General features: G+C 39.7%; 1 protein-coding gene across 1 annotated transcript in view; it reads left to right on the forward strand.

Annotated features, from left to right (window-relative positions):
• LOC137291492 (AP-4 complex subunit epsilon-1-like) overlaps nucleotides 1-16,078 on the forward strand; it is a 92,167-nt gene extending 76,089 nt beyond the window's left edge. Inside the window, exons 12-20 of the mRNA XM_067822851.1 lie at nucleotides 158-264; nucleotides 1,308-1,414; nucleotides 1,859-2,077; nucleotides 3,323-3,409; nucleotides 4,826-4,931; nucleotides 7,842-7,974; nucleotides 8,360-8,471; nucleotides 11,962-12,027; nucleotides 13,237-16,078. Of these exons, the coding sequence (XP_067678952.1) occupies nucleotides 158-264; nucleotides 1,308-1,414; nucleotides 1,859-2,077; nucleotides 3,323-3,409; nucleotides 4,826-4,931; nucleotides 7,842-7,974; nucleotides 8,360-8,471; nucleotides 11,962-12,027; nucleotides 13,237-13,734 (1,435 nt within the window). The 3' untranslated portion in view covers nucleotides 13,735-16,078. The remainder of the gene's footprint in view (nucleotides 1-157; nucleotides 265-1,307; nucleotides 1,415-1,858; nucleotides 2,078-3,322; nucleotides 3,410-4,825; nucleotides 4,932-7,841; nucleotides 7,975-8,359; nucleotides 8,472-11,961; nucleotides 12,028-13,236) is intronic.
• The last annotated feature ends 7,709 nt before the right edge of the window (nucleotides 16,079-23,787 follow it).

Below are 23,787 nucleotides of genomic sequence, written 5' to 3' on the forward strand. Positions count from 1 at the left end.
ACCTGAACTCTGCAGCTGTATGTCTTTATACATATAGAAAGCATATGTCAGCCCTGAATGTGTAAATGTGAAATAATTAATTAATTTTGAACTCTTCTGTTATCTCTCTTAAACGAGTTTCACATGAATCTCTATTACTTTTCTTAACACTGCTTATGTGGTCCCCTGACATCCAGTGGTATGTGAAGACTGTCAATACTGTTTTGTTGGAGGACAGAGACAATAGTGCTCTTGCTGACAAACTCATGGATAAGCTGGACAAAGGTTTGTATCTCATTCAAAATAATTCCCAGACCTGGGTACATGGGTCGGCTTCAACGTACCGTGTACGTGGGTACATGGATAGGCCACACTTGTGTGGTTGAACCATGGTTCAGGTGTGTCATAAGGAAACACTGGTTTGTGGTAGGAGACTGAAGTGTGTGGTAAGGAGAGTCAGGTTTGTGGTAAGGATACTCAGGTGTGTGGTAAGGATACTCAGGTGTGTGGTAGGAGACTCAGGTGTGTGGTAAGGAGAGTCAGGTTTGTGGTAGGAGACCCAGGTGTGTGGTAAGGATACTCGTGTGTGGTAGGAGACTCAAGTGTGTGGTAAGGATACTCAGGTGTGTGGTAAGGAGACTCAGGTGTGTGGTAAGGAGACTCATGTGTGTGGTAAGGAGAGTCAGGTGTACGGTAAGGAGATTCAGGTATGAATTAAAGAGACTCAGGTGTATGGTAGGAGGCTCAAGTGTGTGGTAAGGAGGCTCAGGTGTGTGGTAAGGAGACTCAAGTGTGTGGTAGGAGAGTCAGGTGTGTGGTAAGGAGAGTCAGGTGTGTGATAAAGGAGAGTCAGGTGTGTGATAAGGAGACTCAGGTTTGTGGTAAGGAGGCTCAGGTGTGTGGTAAGGATACTCAAGTGTGTGGTAGGAGAGTCAGGTGTGTGGTAAGGATACTCAAGTGTGTGGTAGGAGAGTCAGGTGTGTGGTAAAGAGAGTCAGGTGTGTGATAAGGAGAGTCAGGTGTGTGATAAGGAGACTCAGGTTTGTGGTAAGGAGGCTCAGGTGTGTGGTAAGGATACTCAGGTATGAATTAAAAGACTCAGATGTGTGGTTGGAGACTCAAGTGTGGTAGGGGACTCAGGTGTGGTAGGGGGATGTTATGAACCAGTGTCTGAGATATTTGTGGTACACTCACCCCTCATCCTTCACATCTTAACTCCCTTCATGAACCCCACCCACCCCTTCCCGCAACCACAGCACCACTACTCACCCCACCCACCAATCACCCCTTCACACACAGAAAATATGAATGTTAAGTTAATGTTTCAGAATTAAATCAGGAGGACAAGGAATTTGAGCAGTTTCTTATTGGAAGTTACCTCCCTTATTTGGAGAGTGCTGCGAGTCCTGCAGCCTTGATGCGCCTGGCTGTTTGGGTAGGACATTAGTCATTGCCAACATAGATATATAGAGCTGTAGTCAGAGTACACTGATGAGCCTGTGCAGGACCTTGGATCAGATTTTTTTAACATTGATGAATAATATGGAATTAATCTCCAAATCAATTTTTCTTTCGTGATTAATTTAAGTTTTTGATGTTTTTGATGATGTTTGGTCTTCAGAACAATGTTTATGCAAATTAAGGGTCTCATGGTCAGGCTTGCCTGCTTGACATTTATCTCGTTTGAGTGTCAGTCATTGGATTGTCTGGTCTATATTTATGTCAAGACTACATGTGTGTAGCTGCAATATTGCTGAGTAGACAACAAACATAGTAGAGTGGTGTCATCACTGTAAGTCAACATTGTAAGGGAGGCAAGTCTGAACAGAGATTCATTTCAAAGGTACCATACTGCAATGGCTTGAACAAATGTGTCCAGGTTCTGGGTGAAGTAAAGATGGGTCTTGGATCTCTAAAGTCATCACAAGTTCTGTCTGCTCTGTGTCACCCCCTTCTCAACGATGCTGATGCCCACCTGCAGGGGTTAGTCTTCTCCTCCCTCGTCAAGCTGCTGGTGAAGGGTATCCTTGATGCTGCAGCAGTGAAAGACTGGTTCAGTTTCAACAACTACACATTCAGTCATCCGCAGCTTCAACAGGTGAGTGATGTATGCTTGTACAGTCGACAGGTGAGTGATGTATGCTTGTACAGTCAAAGAGGTGAGAGATGTTTCCTTGTACAGTCACACAGGTGTCATGTTTCCTTGTACAGTCACACGAGTGAGTGATGTTTCCTTGTACAGTCACACAGGTGAGTGATGTTTCCTTGTACAGTCACACAGGTGGGTGATGTTTCCTTGTACATTTACACAGGGGAGCAATGTTTTTTTGTACATTTACACAGGAGCAATGTTTCTTTGTACAGTGACATGAGTGAGTGATGTTTCCTTGTGCAGTCAACGGGTGTGATGTTTGGCTATACAGTTAAACAGGTGGGTGATGTTTGGTTGTACAGCCACACAAGCGAGTGATGTGTGCTTGTACAGTCAACAGGTGTGATGTTTGGATGTACAGTCAAAGAGGTGAGAGATGTTTGGTTGTACAGTCACATAAGTGAGAGATACTTGGTTGTACACTCAGACAAGTGAGAGATGTTTGGTTGTACACTCACACATTTTGTGTATTTGAGATGGGCAGAAGTCCTCTAGAATCAAACTTACATATTAAAGTGCATAAACAAGTATTTGGAAACTACAGATGCTTGTTAGAGCAATTCATCTGTTCATGTTTACTGGAAGCTTGTTTTGGATACAATACCCACCCCCACCCCCACCCCCATTTAGATGCTGTAATCATAAAGACATAACTGATTCTCATGTTTTCACTGTTCATATGTGGCGCAAAGGGTTCAAACATAACACTGAATGGTCACACTAGAGTCTGCTGTCAATATTTTGTAAACAGTGAATATGTATTAAAACAGTATGAATGTCTTGACACAGTGTTTTTCAAAGATTTAAATTGTTGTGTCCTTGAAAAACAGCCCCATCTAAATATAAATGAAGCAGTCCAAATGTTTTTCTGTTGATTGTTATGGGTGTCACTGAATATTGTATTGAATATGTTTTATATGGTAACAGGTACCAAATGACCATCATTTTTCTTTTTCTACAATTTTTAAAGAAATTTTATACCCCAATGTTTTGTGATGACCATATCTCTTCAACCACATTACCCATATGGATGAAATTTTGTATATGGCTTTGCTAATGATTCTTTCAGAACATAATGGAAGCTTTTGAAACTTTGGACATGGAGGATATAGTTGGGCTGAGTACTTTTTTAATGCCCTGTTTATATCATGTTGCCACCGAGTATTCTGACACATCTATTTCTGACTTCAGAAGTTCCAAGAAGTGCAGGCCCTACTGGTGCAACCAGAGAAAACTAACAAACTCTGTTGTTATCAACATGGAGGCAGGGTAAAACAGGTAATGATGGGAGGAGTACAGCAGTGTAGCCATTCAGGGAACGGAGGTGGAGGAACAGCGACATAATCACAGTCACTGACATAATCAGCTTCACAGATACAGCAGGGCTCTGAAGTCCCAGCAGCTGATGCTGTTTGCTGTAATGTCAATACACACAGCCCACTCATGCAGCGACATGTTTTCAATGAGTGGTGTGATTACACCTAGAGGGATGGTAATCAGGAGTTAATCATCATCACAATCCTCGACTTGTACAGAGCTTTCAATGTTCTCTTATTTTCTATTTAGAGTTCTACTCCATTCCAGTTGGCACGGACATTTACTAGTCTTCGTCAGTTCACTCCCATGCGACCAGAAATCATAGTTTTGAGCTATTTTCAGAAGATCATGGGTTAACTACACATCACACGTTATCAGGAATAAACTTTCCTATTCTATACAGGATTATTCTTTCGTTGGTTCTTCAAGTATCTGTGTGGCATAGCCTGCCAAACAGCATGAGTTTGAGTCTGTCCATGGTTCCATACATTGACCAGAGACCCAAATTTTGAACAGTTGAGGAGGTTCATGACTGTTTATGGAAGTTTTGAGCAATACAAGGAAGTTTAGAGCAATACAAGCAAATAACTGTTGAACTCGCTCCATGATGCCATATTTGTTTTCCATGATGTTTGTCCATGATTCACAGGCATAGAATGCACAAGGAAAAATAACTCTACGCCAAATTTTGACACATCCTATAGGACTTATAAAAGCAGGCTTTAAGCCGACATTACAAGCGTATGATTACAGAGAGGTCAGCATGGCTTATAGTCCGTTTGGCTGAGGACTGAGTAGTGTTGTGTCATCTGCTAGTAGAATGCTAGTGATATGCTCATCTCCAATGATTATGGTCAGCTAAACTGTAATTGTACTGTACATAACACTTATAAATCAACCCCCTACTATCTATCTAAAAATAGCCTGCCATTTGAGTCGTGATCCTGTCCGGAAGTGTACTTTCTGCAGACATCAGAACTTGATGTCATATGTTTTCTGGGCAAGAAGTGCATCTTTAAAATTTAAAAAGAATATGCAATTGGCAAAATAGTGCCTTATTGTCATGGATTTATGTTTTTCATCCAACTTCCCACCTGAAGCTTCACACGTCACATAATTATGTCCAAGACAACCTGACATCTGCCTTTCATGTACTAGGGTTTTATTTCATTTATCATATGTTAATATGATTCACTGTTATTGCTATTGACTATTCATTTTTTTATGTACATACCTGGAAAATATTTACTATTTGCTTTCTCTCAAATTTCAAGTTTTTTTTGTTTGATCCAATTAAACGGATGTCTTGCTATCTGGACAATTTTGAGTGAAACCAAAACATCCACATAAACAGGGTTCAACTGTACTATATTCCAGATGGACTTTACATTGTCATTCCTTGATGACTATGTCTGTGCATCCCTTGAGTCTAGTGGCAACCCCTACAAGCCACTGGGTATTCGTGCTGCTACATCTGCACAAGGTAAGTATGACACTTCACAGACAACTTCCCCCACAAATGTAGATCTTGTAGACTGTGCCCTGACAGGGACAAGGGTGGATGCCCATGCCCTGACAGGGACAAGGGTGGATGCCCATGCCCTGACAGGGACAAGGGTGGATGCCCATGCCCTGACAGGGACAAGGGTGGATGCCCATGCCCTGACAGGGACAAGGGTGGATGCCCATGCCCTGACAGGGACAAGGGTGGATGCCCATGCCCTGACAGGGACAAGGGTGGATGCCCATGACAAGCAAAATTTCTGGTAACGATTTCTTTCCCCCAAACATTGTACTTATGGACTGCCTTTAGCATGAAGCCGTCAGAGAGGCAAGCAGGCTAAGGTGCAGTCCTGGCCAGGACCCCATGTTAGAGGTCAGAAGTCTGTGATACAAAGTGACATAACAGATCTACAGCTTGCTCAGCCTGACCTCAGCTACTCTCCATATGCTTGACCTGGGAGGTCAACTGGCACAAAGGTCAGGTCAAGTTAACTTCATCAAATAGGGGAGCAGAAAATGTTATAAATGTTGTGATCATGCAAAGTGTGCATACATCGGAAACATTAAACCATCTGTAACTTCTTTTTTCATGAAAGTTGACAATTTCTTGATACTGGGATGTCAAATGGTGAGCTTGTCATGGCTGCTCCAAAATGTTAACAATCAAAAAACAAAGGTGTATGACCTTCACAATAATAGGTGCAGTCAGTTCTCTTCATCTGGTCAAGCACAACAAGCTGTTGTTGTCATACTCAGTGATTAAGTAAATGTCGGTGTGACAGGACTACATCAATTGTTGCATATATAGAGAGAGTGATCCCTCGCAATAACGCGCTTCGCGATACTCTGGATTTGGTTAAACCGCGGGGTAATCCGTGGCTCTCATAAAAAAAAAATGTTGAACTACGATCACACCCCTTCACGAAATCGAAAATAGCTCATCAACAAATCTGCTGTAGCGCTCTGGAAAATAACGTAAAAAACGTAGTAATTCAATGCAGATGGCAACTGACAGTGTTTATTGTACATATCCATTGTTTTTCAGATGCTTAAAACATGCAGGGTTTTCTCAATGATAATGATACCAACAGTGAAATATTGTAGTAGATCTAACTGTATAGAAGACAAGACATATCAGTTGAGCAGTTACAATGTTTCCTGTGATGAACACACCGTGCTATAGCGCGGATAAACACAGTCATCAGAGAACGTATGGTGTCAGAAAACACAATTTTTTTCATTAACTTCAATCCCATTTTTATTCATTGAAAGTGTTGACAGAAACAACGGAACAACGGAGACACTGTGAAAGAATGGCATTATCACATTCCATACGCGTAAAACTTCCGCTTACCACATTCATGAGGGTCCCTTTTTTGTGCCTACCAGGCTAGCACCAGTTTCACATTATTCTTAGCAATCACTAACAGATTACAGTCTCTTTATCCATGGACTCCGAGACCCACGTTATTGACTCATTGAAGTCAGTTTCAACAATCAAATGGCCAACAGTTTGTTTCTCACAAAGTACCGTGGAAAGTCAGTGGTGACTTGTCAAACTATCTCCTACATAAAATGTATCCTGACAGGTAATGGCCAGTGTTCATTGTTATGCTAAACATGTTTCAAGAAAACATGCATTATATACTTATCCGATAGCAATGTATAATAATCTGTTACAATAACTGCTTACTATATAAAATATTCTGATAATGGAATAGAAATTCTTTGATGTAATATTATCAGATCATTTGTAATTGAGTAACGAGTACATTGGACCAAAACTTCTGTACACAGCTGATCGCCATTTCCAGCTTAGTTGAGTAACAGGTGGCATTGCAGGAACAACAATTAAATTATCATGTCTAGGGATTTTTGATTGCAAGTTTCCCGTACATACATATGTTTTTATTTTGAAAGTTTGTTTATTTTCACCCTCAACGATACGAAATAGTTTGGACTAGGCACAATACACGAAATAGCAGTTATGTTATGTCCTTGGAAAGCATGATCTTCCTTGGCCTTTGTTCCACATTTTGTAATAGGTTAAATAGCACGGATGTCTAATAACACGGGGGGTCATACATGGACCCCAAGACCGGTGTTGTGGCGAGGGATGACTGTATATATACATACAGGTCACCATGTGTTACATACAGGTCTCCATCAGTGATATACAGGTCACATCAGATACATATCGGTCATCATCAGATATATACAGGTCACATCAGATATATATGGATCATGATCAGATATTCAGGTCACCATCTGTTATATACTGGTCACCATCTGTTATATACTGGTCCCCGTCTGTCATATACTGGTCACTATCAGATATATGTGGGTCACCATCTGTTATATACAGGTCACTATCAGAGATATAGAGGTCAACAACATAAATAGAGCTCACTATGCATTATGTACAGGTCACCATCAGAAATATATGGGTCACAATCAGATATTCAGGTCACAATCAGATAGGTACACGTCACCATCAGATATATGCAAGTCACCATCTGTTATATACAGATCACCTTCTGTTATGTACAGGTCACCATCTGTTATAGATAAATATTAGGTACAAGTCATCATCAGATAGATGCAAGTCAACGTCAGATATATCCAGGTCACTGTCTGTTATACACAGGTCACCATCTGTTATGTACAGGTCACCATCTGTTATATACAAGTCACCATTAGATAGATATTAGGTACAGATCACCATTAGATAGATACAGGTCACCATCAGATAGATACAGGTCAGCATCAGATAGATACAGGTCAACATCAGATAGATACAGGTCAACATCAGATAGATACAGGTCACCATTAGATACATACAATCACCACATAAAGGAAGGCAGTTTCAGGGGCTTTGTTTCTCTAACAGATGCTAGCTCTGAAGAAAGGTACAGCTCTCTCTACCATGGGATTGACTCCCCTGCCAAGTATGACTCCCCAAGGTCTTCACTGAGAGAGTACAGTTTCACTTCCAATCTGTCTGAGGGATCTGACAAGACAGGGTAAGAGGCAACAGGACTGCTAATGATGCAGGTGCCATGGGTCACATTCCACAAACAAAACACAGCATCAATCTCAACTCTTCTTTCATTAACATGGACGTACTACTGTCGTTACTTTGTATGAGGAGGAGGGAGTCAAGGATAAGTCCTTCAAGGAAGTGTGAAAAGAAGACATTTGCTCAATCCTATTAATCGATGTTATGACAAGTTGTGTTGTGAAATAAACATAGAAAATATCTGCCTTAAAGCTGTCACTCAAGAACAATTTTGTATCTGACAAGAATCTGTCGACTCTCGTTAATGTTGATGATATTTTTGTTCTTCATGGAAACTTGAGACTTCACAGTGGAGTTTTCAGGAAGTGTGTACTACCACTGTGTTTCAGAGAGACTGGCCTGAAGATGTCCGGTGTGAGGCGGGTGTGGGGAAGGGAGGGCTACCTTGAGGCTGACCCCTCTCAGACTGTCAGACACCAGCAAGCAGAACATCAAGCAAAGGTAATAACACCATCTCATTCTGTCTGTGACTATTGGTCTATTTCTGTCTATGTCTGTCAGTCTGCCTCTATATATGTGTATCTTTCTGTCTTTGCCTGTGTCTCCCTGCCTCTGTGTGTCTATCATTCTGAGCAACAAAGGTGATGAGATCCATGAGATCCAAGACATTGCAGATAGGAAACTACATGAAGAACCTCTACGATGGGCTGAAAGGTTCATCAGGTTCATCACCCTTCATCAACACAGATGGGTCAGCAGTGAAGAAGATATTTTTTTAAAAATGGACGGAGTATTTGGACAGCGTAGTCAGTCTTCCCTGCTGCTTCACTCATGAAGGCATCAAACGGCTACCCTAGGTTCTTTGGATGAGTTGCTGAATTCTGTACCAACTTTTGAAGAGATATGGAAAGAGATCAATCTGCTATTCACTAGCAAAGAACCTGATGCAGAATCCATCCCCACTGAAGTCTATAAAGAAGATATTACAGCTGTGGCAAAGAAACGTCACCAGCTGTTTCAGACTGTTCCACAAGACTTTAAAGACACTTCTGTGATCTATCTTTACGTGATGTTCACTGCCAGACAGCTCCAAGTGAAGAGTCAGGACCAGAATGGTGACCTGTACATGACATATGTCAGTCTGACCGAGGCCTGACACAGTCTTTGGAGAACCATGGCAAAGTATGGATGCCCCAGAAGTTCGGTACAATAGCTTTCTTCTGCTTTTGATACCGTCAACCATAGAGTGCTTCTTCATACACAGGAAAAGAGACTTGGTACCACCGACAAATTTATATCTTGGATTGAGTCCTGCATCTCTGGACGGTACCAATCTGTTCACATTGATGGCACAACAACAAAGAAAGAAGAACTTCTCTTCAGTGTTCGGCATGGATCAGTCCTTGGTCTGATCCTGTTCACTATGTACACTTGACCTCTTGGGGGATGTCATTTTGGAAACATAATCAATTCCATCTGTGTGCCGATGACACCCAATTGTACATATCATTTTGACCACAAAGTAAACCATCAGCTGAATTCTCCTATGCTGTGATATCTCAATGTGTTTCTGATATCCATTAATGGATGGCTATCAGCTTTCTGAAAAACACACGGAGCATCTCATTTTCAGTTCAAAATCCAATTTGTAAAATCTCTCACAGCCTGCTTTCAAAATTGGTGATAGAACCAAGTAAAAAGGCTGGCATTCTGAGAGTAATTCAGGTTGCCAAAACACTGAATTGCAAGGTTATGTCGGGTACAAAATGTAGCTGCTGGGCTTATCTCCTGAACTGGCAAATATGAGCACATAACTCCAGTTCTAGTGTAGCTGCAATGGCTCACAATAGTCAAACGGATAGAAGTTAACATTCTTATGCTGGTATGCAACCTTGCCACGGTATTGGCCCATTATACATCAACAAATTAGCTACTAGTTGTGTCACGTATGAGTACAAAGACATTTGGAGATAGACATTTTTCAAAAACAGGTTCTGTGCTTTGGAACACCATCCCATTTGGCAGTAAAAGTGAAAAGCAAATTTGGACTTTGAAAAGAATGTTAAGAACATTCTTTTTCAAATCATACTACAGTTCTGAGTGACTGTTGTCAGACTCATACGAATGCGCCTTTGATCAGGACTTATCTGGATATTGGCACTATATAAATCTCTATATATTATTCATAATAATGTTGACAAATGGAAGAATGTTACTAGCATGCATCACTGAAGGGGTTCTCAGCAATTAAGGTCACTCACCCTCAAGTTGCAGAATATTTATGTCACCTGAGGACATAAGGACCAGATATCTTTATGGTTCGACTAGTGATGTATATGAACCCCTTCATCAAGCAGAATTAGAGTTGCTGTGGACTTCAGCTGGACAAGGTTTGACATCGGTAAAACATGCTGCTGTCCATCTCAGATACAGATAGCACTTAAAAGCAAAGAACTAACTTCCTTGCCCTGTCATCAGTACATGGGACAGAAGATACAGACAACTTGTGTAGCTCAGTGTATGAGTTATATGATTCAGTTCAGTTTATGTTGTGTTCTGAAAATATGGATCTGCCTAAGGCAAGCGGGAATATTATCAGTTGCACAGTGTTCTGAAACTGTGGAAATAGGAATTTGCAAAGGCATTAGAGTCCGATAAACAAATTTAAAACATTTTTGTGACAAGTTTATTGCCCTTAAGATCTCTTTAGCTAGCTTATCGTTAAAAACCAACATTCAGTAGAAAATAACAAGATGAAGAGAGAAAAACTGAGACAAAACTGTCCACCATTATTTATTATGTGATACCTCACAAAGAGAAATAACTCATGATTTTAGGATAAATTTATCAAATTTGAGGTGGACAAGTTCACCCACCTTCAACATGTCAGACTGACTAAAGCATACTTTCAGCAGACTCCACAAGAGCATGGGGAACCAAGAGGCATCTCCCTCAAGACAAACATCAGTGTTTACAGGACCATAGTTCTCACCACACTCCTCTATGGCTGTGAAACATGGATGGTCAACCTATGCTACACAAGGATGCAGTACCACTCTCCTCAGAAAAACCCTTGGCATCAGATGGCAAGACAAGAACCCAGACATTGAAGTCCTAAGACATGCTATCCTTGCATGGTCACAGCTTCATTGGGCATCTAGTTTGCATCTGCTCCCTGAGACATCCACGGCAAGCTACAACAACTTTCTAGCAGGACAGAAAAATGCTGCGAAGAAGCACTGAAAGTCTCATTGCAGACATCAGACATCTGCAGGAGAATAATCTGGAAGCAGTCTGCACCAGACTGAGGAAAGTGGCAGCTTCAGTTCACAAGGGTGTGAAACCCAACATGACCATAACAGCTGAGCATGGACACTATTGCATGATGTGCACATGAGACTCAAACTGTCAAGGGTATTGATAACACCATAATCATGGACCTCCTTCATTTGCTTGTTTAGGTTGAAGAAATTATTAACTCATGCCCTTTGATATGCACATATGCGCATAAATTTTATCTCTGAGTTTCTGTCCTCCGTTCATACAGACTTCAAGTGTGACAAGTGTGTGAGTTTTACAGCTCAATATAAGCCATAGATCAGTGTTACAGTTAGAGTTAGGTCAGAAGATCAGTGTCCCTTTATGACTAACACAAGGTCCTGTTAATTCAAGACTCATGAAGGTCCCGGGGTAAAATATGCCTTCAGCAACCCATGCTTGCCACAAAAGGCAACTGTGCTTGTCGCAAGAGGCGACTAACGGGATCGGGTGGTCAGACTCGCTGACTTGATTGACACATGTCATTGATTCCCAATTGTGCAGTCGATGCTCATGTTGTTGATCACTGGATTTTCTGGTCCAGACTCGATTATTTACAGACCGCCACCATATAGCTGGAATATTGCTGTGTGTGGCATAAAACTAAACTCACTCACTCGCTCACTGTTAATTCAAATGCATGTAATGCAACTATGCATTTTAATGTTTTCAGATTGGTCACAACCCAGAAGAACAAAGACAACAGGATATTGCTTCTGCCCTGTTCCAGGGTATCAGTGTAAGTTGATATCTAGGTAGTTCAATAGCAGAATCATGTGTGTTGAGACATGTTTGGAGATGTGGATAGTTCCAGCGTATCAATGTATGTAGGTAGTTCATGAGCAGAATCATGTGTGTTGAGCCATGTTTGAAGATGTGGATAGTCCCAGCATATCAATATATGTAGGTAGTTCATGAGCAGAATCATGTGTGTTGAGCCATGTCTGAAGATGTGGGTAGTGCCAGCGTATCAATGTATGTAGGTAGTTCATGAACAGAATCATGTGTGTTGAGACATGTTTGAAGATGTGGATAGTGCCAGCATATCAATATATGTAGGTAGTTCATGAACAGAATCATGTGTGTTGAGCCATGTCTGAAGATGTGGGTAGTGCCAGCGTACCAATGTATGTAGGTAGTTCATGAGCAGAATCGTGTGTTGAGCCATGTTTTGAAGATGTGGATAGTCCCAGCATATCAATATATGTAGGTAGTTCATGAGCAGAATCATGTGTGTTGAGACATGTCTGAAGATGTGGATAGTCCGAGCATATCAATGTATGTAGGTAGTTCATGAGCAGAATCATGTGTGTTGAGCCATGTTTGAAGATGTGGATAGTCCCAGCATATCAATATATGTAGGTAGTTCATGAGCAGAATCATGTGTGTTGAGCCATGTTTGAAGATGTGGGTAGTGCCAGCGTATCAATGTATGTAGGTAGTTCATGAACAGAATCATGTGTGTTGAGCCATGTCTGAAGATGTGGATAGTTCCAGCGTATCAATGTATGTAGGTAGTTCATGAACAGAATCATGTGTGTTGAGCCATGTCTGAAGATGTGGGTAGTGCCAGCGTACCAATGTATGTAGGTAGTTCATGAGCAGAATCGTGTGTTGAGCCATGTTTTGAAGATGTGGATAGTCCCAGCATATCAATATATGTAGGTAGTTCATGAACGGAATCATATGTGTTGAGCCATGTTTGAAGATGTGGGTAGTGCCAGCGTATCAGTGTATGTAGGTAGTTCATGAACAGAATTATGTGTGTTGAGCCATGTTTGAAGATGTGGGTAATCCCCACATATCAATATATGTAGGTAGTTCATGAACGGAATCATGTGTGTTGAGCCATGTCTGAAGATGTGGATAGTCCTATCATTGTAACCACCATAAACAACAGATGATGCACCACTGAATTACCGAAACTAACAATCATCTTGTTGTGCAGGGGAGCTCAGGACCCACATTAGATGATGAAGAGTCCAGTGGAAGTACAGGATGGTTGGCCGACAGCAGTAACCTGCCATCGTCAGACACATCAGGGTGGAGGGCCTTTAGTGCAACACACCAAGAGACCTGCCCTGGAGACAAACCCCTGGGAGTCTTAAGCTGGGGACAGGATCCCACCAGGAAACATCTGCCGTCACAACCAGGGGAGTCAGATGTCAGAGCAGCAACAACCAATCAGGATGAGGCTTCCCTTTCCTCCAGCCAATCAGAGCGAAGGGAAATCTGGTTGGCCAATGAGAACTCACCTCAGCATGTGCGATATGAGTCATACAGTGGTGAGGTTGATGATGTGTCCGGGGAAGTCACACATTCCAGTATTTATGATGAGTTTACTGAAAAAGACCAGGGTGTCTTAGGTTTTGACACAGAGTGCACCACAGATGGAAGTGAAAGGGGGAATAGTTTATACAACAGTTACTACACATCTGACAGCTGATACTGACTCAACCACTAGCAGCATCCTAGGGTGCTCAATGCCTTCCCATGTCAGGAATGTTGGGACCCCTCCTTCTTTCTACATTAAAGGTCACCTGCAGCCCAAAACTCAAGCATAATTAAAACACAGTTATCACTTGTTCATGAGTTATGCATTGCATTGGTGATTAAGAAAAAATAAAGAAACAAACTTATAAGCATATAATCGCAAATCAAAAGTGCAATATTTTGTACTTGGATCTACCCTCCTCAAAACAAAGCAGCCCCAATACCGAACCCATGCCTGTCAGAGCTGGTGGATGTGCACTCATGTGTAACAATGCCTTGTCATTGGCCACTGGTTCATTTGCCAGTACAGCTCTTTGTTTATGGTGTATAAACCTGGTAAATGTTGATTTCAAATTGCATGTGGTTAGTGATTGAAGTTGTGCATTGAATATTGTCACTAGCAGACATACAGGTCTCTGGCAGACATACAGGTGTGAATAAACAAAAAAATTGAGTTTTCTGTGTGACAGAGGCTGCTTATCACAGTGAACATGGTTTTTTTACTGTAATGAGTAGATTAATTACTTGTTTGTGTACACATCCAAGATTAGACTACTGATCACAACCTCATACTCTGGGCAGCCATACTGTTTCAGACTCCACTGCACATGCCATATGAGCGCAGCGCAGCATGGATGTTGACACCACTTTTTCCCCCAGCACTGGGAGAAAACTAGGGAATCCCAATTTTGTGGGCTTTATTTCATCGTGTGTTTTTTTCAACTTTACAGGTGGAATTGGTATTTTTGATGATTTGTTTCAGTAAGTGAATACCAAAAGGTATCAGAATCTGCAAAGTTGTGTTTTACGGCGCATGCGACATTTAAAAAGTTGAGTAATAGGAGCCATTGACTTCAAGTGTTGCTTCATACACTGAACCCTTTCTTTAAGAACTGTTGTCTACTTAATCTCCTAGCTACCCTCTATGTTTAGGCAGTGAAGAAAGCTACATGATATACTAGTGTGTTAATTACTGTGACTAAGCATTTGAGAAATGTGAGACCTGGCATTCTAACATCCTTTATCTGGCCACAAGGCTTTTGATTTTTTTTATTTCTTCACCAGTCTGTTTTTTTTCCAAAATAACAAAATATGTTTGCCACAGCATTGATATTGCATTTGCATCAATGTCACTGAAACTGGTCAATAGATTTACCCATGTATTACTGTGGTTGAAGCATCATTGGTCTGTGAAAGTAGCTGCCTGTTACAGACAAGGTTGTTCACAAAACCATCTCCTGCCGGGTACCCAGTATACAAGAAAGGCCAGTGATATTTTGAAGCCATCTTCAAGCTGACTACTGTTTATGCTGGTGTCCAAGGTGGCACGATACTGGTTAGTCAGTCATGTTGTTGTTGTAACATGAGGTTCTGTGCTGCCACGAAGGAGGCAAATGTTACCAGCTCATCCAACTTGCCGATTTGGTTAATGCATATTCTTGTATCACACAGAGTATGCTCATGGTGTCAGTCAGTGGAGTGTAGGATCCATATCAGACTACTTACAGACTGCAGTCATACAGCAAACAGATAAAACATTATACATGCTGCTATCAGTGGTGTTCGATATTAACCCTTTTCCTCACTCTTATATCAGTGGTGTTTAACATTAACCCTAACCCTCACTCTGACTACAGGTACAACAGCCTCAACTCCAACCATCACAAAGACAACAAAGGAAATTAGTTTGATTAGAGATTACAAGTATGTGAGAATGGTTAATGTAACATTACAGTCAGACACTTCTGTGTCAAACTGGGATAACACCATATGGATGTCTGAATGTAATGTCATGGTAGTAATGAGCAAAACTGCCCTGTTAACTTGATATTTGCAAAGAAGCTGTATGTTCAACTACATTTCATGGGCAAGTATCCCTCAGAACTACAGTTGTTTCAGTTTCCACACTATTACACACAACATGAATCAAAGGTATGTAGTAGTGTAGATTAATTAGGGTTAATTGAGTTGAAGGTGTTTGTTATTTAATTAGGATTAAATAAGATGGAATTAATTAGGTAGGAATCATTGTTGTGAATAAACACTACTGATGGGAAATTAAAGTTTGGAATCAAAACATACTCAGAATCCAATGATGGGAACTGTTACAAGGTCATGCATTGACTTCATGCCACAACCAAATGTCTGTCAGTCTGGCGCTTCAGAATTCATCGTTTCTTTGTTGAATAAATCCAATTTTTGTATTATTCAAACTGGAAACAGTAACGAGCTGTATCGTCTGTGATTGCATCCCTGTAAGTAGATATGTATGTACAAATAAATATACATGGAATCTACATGTTCTTATGTTTTCTTACATGGTGGTATGAGGTGACCTGCCCATGTCGGATGTCTCAAACTTAAAGGGGCACTGATGCGGAGCGAATAATGTTTCTCGCCAAGGGTCTAATTACGAAACCAAACCGCAAATTGGTCAGCGCCCGCTCCTTCCACCGTGACGGACAAAGGAACTGGGCTCCTGTCCGTATTAGCAGAATTTCTTCACCTAAACAGTCAGGAGGCCGGATGCCCATCATATGCCATTTGTTTAAAAATATCCATTGTATTCCTTGTCTGATCGTAACCAAATATCCCAGCAGTGTAGTTCTTTTCGGATGCTTAGATGGTATAGTTACGTATACTGATCCAATTTGATCCTATTTCTGTGTTTTTAACCTCGATATTTAATCATGTTACATGAAAATATGATGTCTACAGGCACATAGCAAGCCATTTGTTTCAGTACGGAAGATTGCAAAGCTTTATATATAGGTAGTTTTGAGTGTTGGTTCAGCTGTGATAGCAAGCATCATACGTAAATTTTGGTAGCTATGGTAGCTACAATGGTTTATTATTTATGCTAATAAAAACACACAGTTGATTTATTTGAATTCGTTAACAAACAAAAAACGTTGACTTTGCCTTTGGTAGAGAAATCTGAAAATTTTCTTACGTAAAAAACCCCTTATTTCACCTATTTTCCCAAGTACACAGCAAATGCCTGTGTGTATTCCTTATGTAACGAAATTCTGTTGGTATCCTGAAAACAGTTTCGTCCCATAAGTATTTTCAGGCTGCGTGCGACACAGAGATTACATCTTCCTTGCTGTAACTCGCGTTTGATGGTGTAAACCTACACCTGTTATTTGTCATCATTCTCTGGATTGTCAATTAGTGAATTTATAACAGGTGTAATTAGTAGTAACACCACTTCGGTTACACAACAAAGGTTCAAATTTGGCATTTCACCTGTCTGGAGTAAATACTCAGCATTATAAATTAAGGTCTGTAATGGCAAATGTATTTGCATGTTATGTAATATGTGCATGTAAGTGATGCAAGAGGGTTTATCAGCTGAGTTACAAAAACAAACATCGATCAAAGGATTAACCGATAACACATTGATTGATTAATTACTTGTATCTTCTAGCGGATTTGTCAAAAGGCAGTGTGTGTAGATGACTACACCCTGTCGTAAAGAGTGAGTGCAAAAACAACATCCTCCCTTCAAAGAATTAACCACCCTTGCGTTGATTGATTGATTGCTCATTATTGGTTAACTAAATTACTTAGAATAGTGGACATCATACAATTAGTTGCCAGGTGTGCTATCTTGGGAGACCAATGAGAGGTTTATCTGGTTTTCACCATCGAAAGACGTGAAACGATGTGTTACTTTTTCGCAAACTAGACAGTTGTAAGACACGTGACACAGAGCAGGATTATTTACCAGCTGCAGATGAATGGAATACGATTTCTTCTACGTGGATATTGATGGATACATTCCTGAACAAGGTAGTAGCCTGACATTATTGCTATAAAATTAGTCTGTTTTACATTCATTATTTGCATTTTGTTTTACTTTGTTTGTTGTAGCATTCAGCAGAATCTGTATGACAGAAAACACACACTAGATCGCGTATGTGTGTGAAATAGGATCCACATTGGCAAACTATACAATGTATAAATGTTGCTTTTGTGTTAGAAATTTACTATGAGTATAAGCAGATCGTGTGTTCTTTTATTAATTTTCAGAATCATGCAAATATGACTATAAACTAATTAGGTTTATCACACAAAATATAGAGACGTACATTGGCTTCGTTATTTTTCTGTCCTAATAGTTTTTTTACCATTTCTACCACTGGCAGATGATTAATTTTCAAAGTGTTTCATTTGTTTTCATAATACATTTGTAATGAAGTAAAAATGACTTCACCTAAGTTGATCTGTCTATAACTAAACTATCAATTGCGCTTACGGAATGCGCAGCAGAGGTCACGAACCAGTCACGAATTCTGGGATATCATCCGGGTACTCACGGGAGAAAAACGATAACAAAAGTTTACACCAGTCCACGGAAATTGCTCCGCATCAGTGCCCCTTTAAATTTGTAACTGGAATTGTTAGTGGCTTTACCCTCTAAGGAGGTTGAAGTATTGTAAGGTTGTCGTTCTCCTGGCAGGGTACGTAAGTCCCAAAACTTTCAAGTCAATGTAAACTTACCAGGCTTTTTAAATGTAGCGTTCTTCTTGTATTAATTTTGGCTTGCATTCTGTACACTCGCCTGCAGCTGAAGGGATGGTGTAAATCCAACTAGGGTCCATGCTGGTATCAAAGGTACTGTAAGTCTCTGTGGTCCGTAGTATGGTGATCAACCTTCAGTTGTTGGTGATCTATAGCCTGTTTTTATGTTGTATTGTCCAAATAGTGAATTTGGTTTTAACTTTCCACGTTAGTTTTAATGCTAATTGTTATATTCTAGTTGTTTTACTGTCCTTTGTTGACAGGATTTTATAACACACACATATTCCATTTGATTGTTAAATGTTCTCATCTCAATGTGGCGGAAATATTGCTGATGTGACATTAAATTGTAACTCACTCACTCACTCCAAAGTCACTATCAAAGTCAGTAGCTTCCACTTGGGCCAAGCTATGTACAGGAGGATCCCTTTGTTTCCCAGTCATGTCCCAGATGTTCTCCAAAGGGTTAAGATGGGGGCTTATTTCAATTGTGAGATATGTCAGGAAATGCTTGACTTTTGTTGGGGAGTTTGTAGTGTGTACCTATATAGAGTTGTCTGGTCCAAGATGATACAATCTAAATACAGCTGTACAGCCCAGGTATCTTCCCCTGTTATATCCAGCAAAGCTAGACACTCCATCCTGAAATTAATGACATTATGTTTAGTGAACTTACTACAAGCAGCATGAGAGTTGCTGGTTCATTATCTCTCTATCCAACTATCAAACCCAGTTTAAAAAAGCTGGTATAGCTAAGGCAATCTTGGATGAAAGAGATTTGCACAGACCTAGGTATCACGAACTGTTTGTATAACAGCATCTATCCAAGACTCGTTTAGGATATTGTCTAACATTACCTTCCTATGATGTGGTAAGATATTGTGTAACATACCCTTCCTAGACTGATAGGATATTGTCTAACATTACCTTCCTCTAATGTGGTAAGATATTGTGTAACGTACCCTTCCTAGACTGAAAGGATATTGTCTAACATTACCTTCCTTTAATGTGGTAAGATATTGTGTAACGTACCCTTCCTAGACTGAAAGGATATTGTCTAACATTACCTTCCTCTAATTTGGTAAGATATTGGGTAACATACTCTTCCTAGACTGAAAGGATATTGTCTAACATTACCTTCCTCTAATGTGGTAAGATATTGTGTAACGTACCCTTCCTAGACTGATAGGATATTGTCTAACATTACCTTCCTCTAATGTGGTAAGATATTGTGTAACGTACCCTTCCTAGACTGAAAGGATATTGTCTAACATTACCTTCCTCTAATGTGGTAAGATATTGTGTTACATACCCTTCCTAGACTGATAGGATATTGTCTAACATTACCTTCCTATGATGTGGTAAGATATTGTGTAACATACCCTTCCTAGACTGAAAGGATATTGTCTAACATTACCTTCCTATAATTTGGTATGATATTGTGCAACGTACCCTCCCTAGACTGAAAGGATATTGTCTAACATTACCTTCCTATGATGTGGTAAGATATTGTGTAACATACCCTTCCTAGACTGATAGGATATTGTCTAACATTACCTTCCTCTAATGTGGTAAGATATTGTGTAACATACCCTTCCTAGACTGATAGGATATTGTCTAACATTACCTTCCTATGATGTCGTAAGATATTGTGTAACTACCCTTCCTAGACTGATAGGATTTTGTCTAACATTACCTTCCTATGATGTGGTAAGATATTGTGTAACTACCCTTCCTAGACTGATAGGATATTGTCTAACATTACCTTCCTATGATGTGGTAAGATATTGTGTAACGTACCCTTCCTAGACTGAAAGGATATTGTCTAACATTACCTTCCTATAATGTGGTAAGATATTGTGTAACGTACCCTTCCTAGACTGAAAGGATATTGTCTAACATTACCTTCCTCTAATGTGGTAAGATATTGTGTTACATACCCTTCCTAGACTGAAAGGATATTGTCTAACATTACCTTCCTCTAATGTGGTAAGATATTGTGTTACATACCCTTCCTACACTGATAGGATATTGTCTAACATTACCTTCCTCTAATGTGGTAAGATATTGTGTAACATACCCTTCCTAGACTGAAAGGATATTGTCTAACATTACCTTCCTATAATGTGGTAAGATATTGTGTTACATACCCTTCCTACACTGATAGGATATTGTCTAACATTACCTTCCTCTAATGTGGTAAGATATTGTGTAACGTACCCTTCCTAGACTGAAAGGATATTGTCTAACATTACCTTCCTATAATTTGGTAAGATATTGTGTAACGTACCCTCCCTAGACTGAAAGGATATTGTCTAACATTACCTTCCTATGATGTGGTAAGATATTGTGTAACATACCCTTCCTAGACTGATAGGATATTGTCTAACATTACCTTCCTCTAATGTGGTAAGATATTGTGTAACGTACCCTTCCTAGACTGATAGGGTATTGTCTAACATTACCTTCCTCTAATGTGGTAAGATATTGTGTAACATACCTTTCCTAGACTGAAAGGATATTGTCTAACATTACCTTCCTATGATGTGGTAAGATATTGTGTAACGTACCCTTCCTAGACTGAAAGGATATTGTCTAACATTACCTTCCTCTAATGTGGTAAGATATTGTGTAACGTACCCTTCCTAGACTGAAAGGATATTGTCTAACATTACCTTCCTCTAATGTGGTAAGATATTGTGTTACATAACCTTCCTAGACTGAAAGGATATTGTCTAACATTACCTTCCTATAATTTGGTAAGATATTGTGTAACGTACCCTTCCTACACTGATAGGGTATTGTCTAACATTACCTTCCTCTAATGTGGTAAGATATTTTGTAACATACCCTTCCTAGACTGAAAGGATGTTGTCTAACATTACCTCCCTATTATGTGGTAAGATATTGTGTAACATACCCTTCCTAGACTGATAGGATTTTGTCTAACATTACCTTCCTATAATGTGGTAAGATATTGTGTAACATACCCTTCCTAGACTGATAGGATATTCTCTAACATTACCTTCCTCTAATGTGGTAAGATATTGTGTAACGTACCCTTCCTAGACTGAAAGGATATTGTCTAACATTACCTCCCTATGATGTGGTAAGATATTGTGTTACATACCCTTCCTACACTGATAGGATATTGTCTAACATTACCTTCCTATAATTTGGTAAGATATTGTGTAACGTACCCTTCCTAGACTGAAAGGATATTGTCTAACATTACCTTCCTATAATGTGGTAAGATATTGTGTAACGTACCCTTCCTAGACTGAAAGGATATTGTCTAACATTACCTTCCTCTAATGTGGTAAGATATTGTGTTACATACCCTTCCTAGACTGAAAGGATATTGTCTAACATTACCTTCCTCTAATGTGGTAAGATATTGTGTTACATACCCTTCCTACACTGATAGGATATTGTCTAACATTACCTTCCTCTAATGTGGTAAGATATTGTGTAACATACCCTTCCTAGACTGAAAGGATATTGTCTAACATTACCTTCCTCTAATGTGGTAAGATATTGTGTTACATACCCTTCCTACACTGATAGGATATTGTCTAACATTACCTTCCTCTAATGTGGTAAGATATTGTGTAACGTACCCTTCCTAGACTGAAAGGATATTGTCTAACATTACCTTCCTATAATTTGGTAAGATATTGTGTAACGTACCCTCCCTAGACTGAAAGGATATTGTCTAACATTACCTTCCTATGATGTGGTAAGATATTGTGTAACATACCCTTCCTAGACTGATAGGATATTGTCTAACATTACCTTCCTCTAATGTGGTAAGATATTGTGTAACATACCCTTCCTAGACTGATAGGATATTGTCTAACATTACCTTCCTCTAATGTGGTAAGATATTGTGTAACATACCCTTCCTAGACTGATAGGATTTTGTCTAACATTACCTTCCTATGATGTCGTAAGATATTGTGTAACTACCCTTCCTAGACTGATAGGATATTGTCTAACATTACCTTCCTATGATGTGGTAAGATATTGTGTAACGTACCCTTCCTAGACTGAAAGGATATTGTCTAACATTACCTTCCTATAATGTGGTAAGATATTGTGTAACGTACCCTTCCTAGACTGAAAGGATATTGTCTAACATTACCTTCCTCTAATGTGGTAAGATATTGTGTTACATACCCTTCCTAGACTGAAAGGATATTGTCTAACATTACCTTCCTCTAATGTGGTAAGATATTGTGTTACATACCCTTCCTACACTGATAGGATATTGTCTAACATTACCTTCCTCTAATGTGGTAAGATATTGTGTAACATACCCTTCCTAGACTGAAAGGATATTGTCTAACATTACCTTCCTATAATGTGGTAAGATATTGTGTTACATACCCTTCCTACACTGATAGGATATTGTCTAACATTACCTTCCTCTAATGTGGTAAGATATTGTGTAACGTACCCTTCCTAGACTGAAAGGATATTGTCTAACATTACCTTCCTATAATTTGGTAAGATATTGTGTAACGTACCCTCCCTAGACTGAAAGGATATTGTCTAACATTACCTTCCTATGATGTGGTAAGATATTGTGTAACATACCCTTCCTAGACTGATAGGATATTGTCTAACATTACCTTCCTCTAATGTGGTAAGATATTGTGTAACGTACCCTTCCTAGACTGATAGGGTATTGTCTAACATTACCTTCCTCTAATGTGGTAAGATATTGTGTAACATACCTTTCCTAGACTGAAAGGATATTGTCTAACATTACCTTCCTATGATGTGGTAAGATATTGTGTAACGTACCCTTCCTAGACTGAAAGGATATTGTCTAACATTACCTTCCTCTAATGTGGTAAGATATTGTGTAACGTACCCTTCCTAGACTGAAAGGATATTGTCTAACATTACCTTCCTCTAATGTGGTAAGATATTGTGTTACATAACCTTCCTAGACTGAAAGGATATTGTCTAACATTACCTTCCTATAATTTGGTAAGATATTGTGTAACGTACCCTTCCTACACTGATAGGGTATTGTCTAACATTACCTTCCTCTAATGTGGTAAGATATTTTGTAACATACCCTTCCTAGACTGAAAGGATGTTGTCTAACATTACCTCCCTATTATGTGGTAAGATATTGTGTAACATACCCTTCCTAGACTGATAGGATTTTGTCTAACATTACCTTCCTATAATGTGGTAAGATATTGTGTAACATACCCTTCCTAGACTGATAGGATATTGTCTAACATTACCTTCCTCTAATGTGGTAAGATATTGTGTAACGTACCCTTCCTAGACTGAAAGGATATTGTCTAACATTACCTCCCTATGATGTGGTAAGATATTGTGTTACATACCCTTCCTACACTGATAGGATATTGTCTAACATTACCTTCCTATAATTTGGTAAGATATTGTGTAACGTACCCTTCCTAGACTGAAAGGATATTGTCTAACATTACCTTCC

The sequence above is a fragment of the Haliotis asinina genome, chromosome 7 (genome assembly GCF_037392515.1).
Source record: "Haliotis asinina isolate JCU_RB_2024 chromosome 7, JCU_Hal_asi_v2, whole genome shotgun sequence".
In the NCBI taxonomy this organism is placed as follows: Eukaryota; Metazoa; Mollusca; class Gastropoda; order Lepetellida; family Haliotidae; genus Haliotis; species Haliotis asinina.